Source organism: Pinus tabuliformis, chromosome Q, assembly GCF_031772625.1.
Source record: "Pinus tabuliformis cultivar Carrire ecotype Pingquan chromosome Q, CPIR1, whole genome shotgun sequence".
Classification (NCBI taxonomy): Eukaryota; Viridiplantae; Streptophyta; class Pinopsida; order Pinales; family Pinaceae; genus Pinus; species Pinus tabuliformis.
In genome coordinates, this window is record NC_142296.1 from 1206857602 (window position 1) to 1206862681 (window position 5080).

At 41.1% G+C, this 5080-nt stretch overlaps 1 protein-coding gene across 1 annotated transcript; it reads right to left on the reverse strand.

The window, feature by feature from the left end:
* Positions 1 to 293: 293 nt before the first annotated feature.
* Positions 294 to 664, reverse strand: LOC149224110 (membrane protein PM19L-like; the record flags this gene model as incomplete). Its single annotated transcript, XM_089383488.1, has 2 exons — positions 294 to 479; positions 614 to 664. Coding segments are annotated over 2 exons (228 nt in total), but the record flags the coding sequence as incomplete, so codon positions are not given.
* Positions 665 to 5080: the final 4416 nt, after the last annotated feature.

Genomic DNA, 5080 nt, shown 5'->3' on the forward strand with positions numbered 1-5080 from the left:
ACGGGTCGATTCCCGGAATCGACCCGCCGGCGGTTGGGCGGCGCGGGGGTGGCGCTGCGCACCGCAGCGCCACCCCCGCGCCGCCCGACCGGCGGCGGGTCGATTCCGGGAATCGACCCGTACCCGCTTCGGAGCTTGTGAGCTCTCATCCTACCAGATCCCACCTCCTTTGTTCTTTCCATTTCACCAAAATTTTCAGACTCCGGTACTCTGTGACAGCGCTCTCATTATAATTTCGTTTATCCCTTGATTCCATAACTTACAGGGTATTTTTACAAAAAAATTGCATGGACAATCTAACACTAAACTGAAGAGGCCGCAGGCTTGCGTCCCTTCTGAGGTTCCGCTGTAGTTGTAGTGGTGGCAACATAAGTGTCCTCATAAGAACAATAATTTCCGCCGAAAAATCCAGCGTGGATGAGTAAGATGTAGAACAGCTTTGTTCCGGACACAATAATAAGAAACGATTCCAATGTTATCTGCACACAAACGCAAACTCACCAAACGTTACTGATACAAAACGCCATGACAGTATGAAAACTCAAGCAGAGAACAGGACATTGGTGACGAATATGGGAGTATATGAATCAAATAAAATAATAGTACTACATACCAACTTTGTGTTTCGGCCGCCGATATGGATCTCCTTGCATCCCAATCTACAGTTTTTGTGAGTGAAAAATCATTAGCTCATTCTCAATTTGCAGATAAATCAGTTATCATAATTCTATTAATCCTTCATATATATAGTATGTTATTTTGTAGCTAGTAAGTAGAAATTAAGTTTGGTCTCACAAGTAAGTATTGTGGTCTAATCCAGGGTAATCCAGAGTAAAACTATGTATATCTATGAGCCTTTCCGAACACAAAATTTCAGTTGAAAAAAAAATGTAGAAATCCTTATAATACTTCAAAAAACTGATAAAACTAAGTTAAAATAAATTTATACTAGTTATATATAAATAAATACATACCCATAGCAAGTAATGTAAGCGCCCAAGCTGTCATGGAGGATCCGTTACTGGGTATCTTTAAAGTGTTGCATGTCGAATTACTTCTTCAATAGAGAGAGTCACTTAGATATACAATGGCCCGCATATGGAGAAGGATTAGAGTGTTGCTGGTAATGGGAAACATGTCGACTTACTTCTTCAATAGAGAGAGTCACTTAGATATACAATGGCCCACACATGGAGAAGGATTAGAGACTACATCTCTATGCTACTTAAGTGATATTATCTTGCTATCGATTACTAAAAAACTGCTTTGAATTCACCTCAAAATGTTATTTCAATCTTTTAAATTCATGTTTTAAATAATATATTGATTAATATACATGTATAGTGATAGCATTAATATCATAACTTTATTTGTCATTTGCACTTGTTTTTCTCATATTCTAGTTACCAATTAAGAATAACTTTTACTACACAAACATGGTTTCCATTGTCATGTATACCATCTATTCGCTCGAAAATTCCTTCGCCACAAAGTTATGCATTTCAATCTAAGACATAGTTTATAATAATGTGATTCCAAACCATGGTTGTTGCAAGTATTATTGTGTCAAGCACACACATGCTCGTGGGAAAAGGTTCTCCATTTTTTGTATTTCATGATCCTTTTATATAGATAGGCCTTGCACAATGTATCAAACGTTGGAAAATATGATATCATTGATAGCAGAATAAAAGAGAATATTCGATGTGCTAAGAATTTAGCTATTCAATTTTACATCATGATTATAATAATAGGTTTAAACTGCTTCTAAGATTGTATTATTGATTTTTAATTTATAAAATTATTTTTTCAATCTAGTTTGGTGAAATAAAGAAACAAATAGTTCTATCTAATACCATGTTTGTTACCTAATTGATTTTTCAAGTGTTAGTCTTGGAAAGGGATTTAGAGAATTAGTTATCAAATTTTGCAAATTATTTTTCCTATATCAAATAATAAAAGAAATAGCAAAACCAATCCATGGTATGACAAAGAGTGTAAAAGTGCGAGCAGAGCAATTAAGGAAGCTGTTGATGAATCTCTTAAAATGGACAAGATAAAAATATATAAAGCTCTAACTAAAAGGAAAAAGAGGCAATACATTTGTCAAAGACAAGGGAATCTCTTACACCTCTCTAAGCTAGCTCCTAAGAAATTTTGAAGGCAAATTCTGACTAGGAAGACTAAAGAGGTGTCTCACCTCCATTCTTGGAATAAGAAGAAGGATTCAGGGGAAGTTGCTAGGGGGATGCAGGAGAGAATTCAAATAGGAGGAAACAAACTAGAAAAAAAGGAATGAAAAGAGAAGTTTAAGAGAAGAGAATGGGATAAAATGAAGTGCGACGAGTATATAGACTAGATCAACTCTTAAAAAAGGTGGATCCATTTTCAACATTGTCCCTCCTAACGTGCGTCTAGAAATAAAACAATTGCATGTGAAGGTGGGAGAATAAAGTATTCATTGTTTGATTCGAAATTACTTGAAGATTTGGGTAGATGTGTTCTAGATCCGCGCAGCGCCACCCCCCGGCCGCCCTGCCCCGCCCGACCGGCGGCGGGTCAATTCCCGGAATCGACCCGCCGCCAGTCAGGCGGGGCGAGGTGGCCCGGGGGTGCCGCTGCCGCGGAGGGGGCGGGGGAGGGGGAGGGGGAGGGGTGGCCGAGGAGGGGGCGGTGGCGGTGGAGGGGTGGGCAGGGGGGCCGGGAGGGGGCGGTGGTGGGGGATGGGTGGGCGGGGAGGGGTGGGCGGGGGGGCCGGGGAGGGGGCGGTGGGGGGGATGGGTGGGCGGGGAGGGGTGGGCGGGGGGCCGGGGAGGGGGCGGTGGGGGGGATGGGTGGGCGGGGGGCGGTGGCAGTGGGCGGTGTGGGTGGAGGGGTGGGTGGGGTGGGCGGGGGACCTGGGAGGGGGAGGGGTGGGCGGGGTGGCGGTGGAGCGGGGGCGGGGAGGGTGTGGGCAGGGTGGGCGGGGGGGGCAGTGGCGGTGGCGGTGGCGGGGGATGGGTGGGCGGGGTGGGCGGGGAGGGGGCGGTGGCGGTGGAGGGGTGGGCGGGGGCGGTGGCGGTGGAGGGGTGGGCGGGGGAGAGCACAACTGTGATTTTCGCATTGATTTTTAAGTTAATTATTATTTTTTGAAAAAAAAAGTTGTTATTATTATTTTTTTGACATGAAATTCATAAAAAAAACTATTATTTGACCATTTTTAGTTAATATTTTTGTATAAAAATTGTGATTTTGACATGTTAATTCTAGCAAAAAATTATCAAAACATTTAGTTTTTTTGTTATATTTATGTTAAAAATGGTTATTTTTATGTCCATTGTTAAAAAATGTTGTTTTTTAGAAACAATTATTTCATGTGGATTGAAAAATTAATTAAGGATGTATAAATATGTAGATTATCTAAAATTCAAACTATCGACTTTCTAATTTAAAAACGCAAAACAATAAAAACCCCACTAAAAAAAAAAAATTAAGATAGAGAACAAGAAAATATGAATAAAATGACCACTTCAAAAACTATCAAATTTAGAAAATAATTTTTTACATTTCACACACTAGAAAATTTAAAGTCAAAAAATAGGTCTTTTAAAAAAAGGGTGTGATGCAGAATACTCACTTTTTAAAATCAGGATGAAAATCACTACCATTCACTACCATTCTAAAACTTAATGCACATGAAAAAATTAAAGTTCCAAAAACCATGTTCTAAAAAAAACATGTGTATTCTGCATCACCACTTTTGAAAATCGGGTCATTTTTTTGCCACCTCTACAAAACGGGTAACAGTATCAGTTCATGTTTCAAAGTTTACATTGTTTTGCCCAGAAGGGTTTGTAGAAGGTTTTTCAGGAGATGACTCATCCTGCTTCTTTTTTCTCCCTTTCTTTTTCTTCTTGCCCCCTGGTTGCTTCAGTTGTTTTCCCTTGTCAGTCGACACGACATTTACTTCCGAGGCAAGAAGTTCCTCATTTGCATTTTGACTAGAAATCTTACAGGCCTTTTTACATGTAGCCTTTGTCGATTTCGTGTCTGTTGCGCCAATCACGCCATTGCCGGCATGAGAATCATTGTTTGATTTAGGAGGAGGAGGAACTAAGAATTCCGATCTAGGAGCGTCAGGTATTTTATCGTAGAGTGTGCCAGACTGAGTGTAAATCAAGTCCAAATTTTGCGCACGAGCGATATCCTGCTATTCGGTGACGACTCCCCCTTTTGCCACATCTTCCGTGATGGAAGGCAGTAATGACTTGATAAACGATTCAGCTAAGAGTTGATCGGAACATACGTTTTCACCATTCTACGATGACATCGCCACTCATGTATATGATCGGATATGTGAGTGGTCGTTGTTTGTTTAAAATTGGTAAGAAGTTTTGTTCCTGTTTCGTACCTTATCGACAACTGAAAATGGGTTAAAAAGGTTGTGGCCAAGGCACTGAAGTTGTCGAATGAAGCTCTAGGCAATTCGATATACCATTTTGCTGCTAGACCAGTTAACGTCCTCTGAAAAAGGCGAAGCCTAATCGAATCATCGTTTAGGGTGTTTGATGAACATCATAGATGAAATGTCATCACATGATCAACGGGTCTTCACCCGGATTTCCATTAAATTTAGGAATATCTGATGGAAGTTTATGCGGAATCGCTGGTCACCAAGGGGCATAAGCAATTGGATCATTCGTTAGCCGGTTTAGATTTGGTAATTCTAGAGTTGCTACAAAGGGCAAATGTTGATTCAGGTTAGGCAAAGCATACTCAGGATAAGATGGAATCGCCTGAGCAGTGGGTCTTTGCATACCAGCATAATGTATTTGATGCTGGAAACTTTGACAAGGTTGATGGGCATAACCATTATAGTATGGTTGTTGATAACTGCTTTGGAAATGCAGTTTCCCATTACTTACAAAGACTTGTTGCTCAAGTCCTTGATATGATTGCTGGAATTGCGGTTGTTGAGATTGAACCAACCATGGTTGTTGGACCATTTTCTGTTGCCCAATACTGGATGATTGACCAAGATGAGGAGTCAAAGTACTTGTTTGAGCCTGAGTCGCTCGAGATCAGGAGGCACTAACTTGAG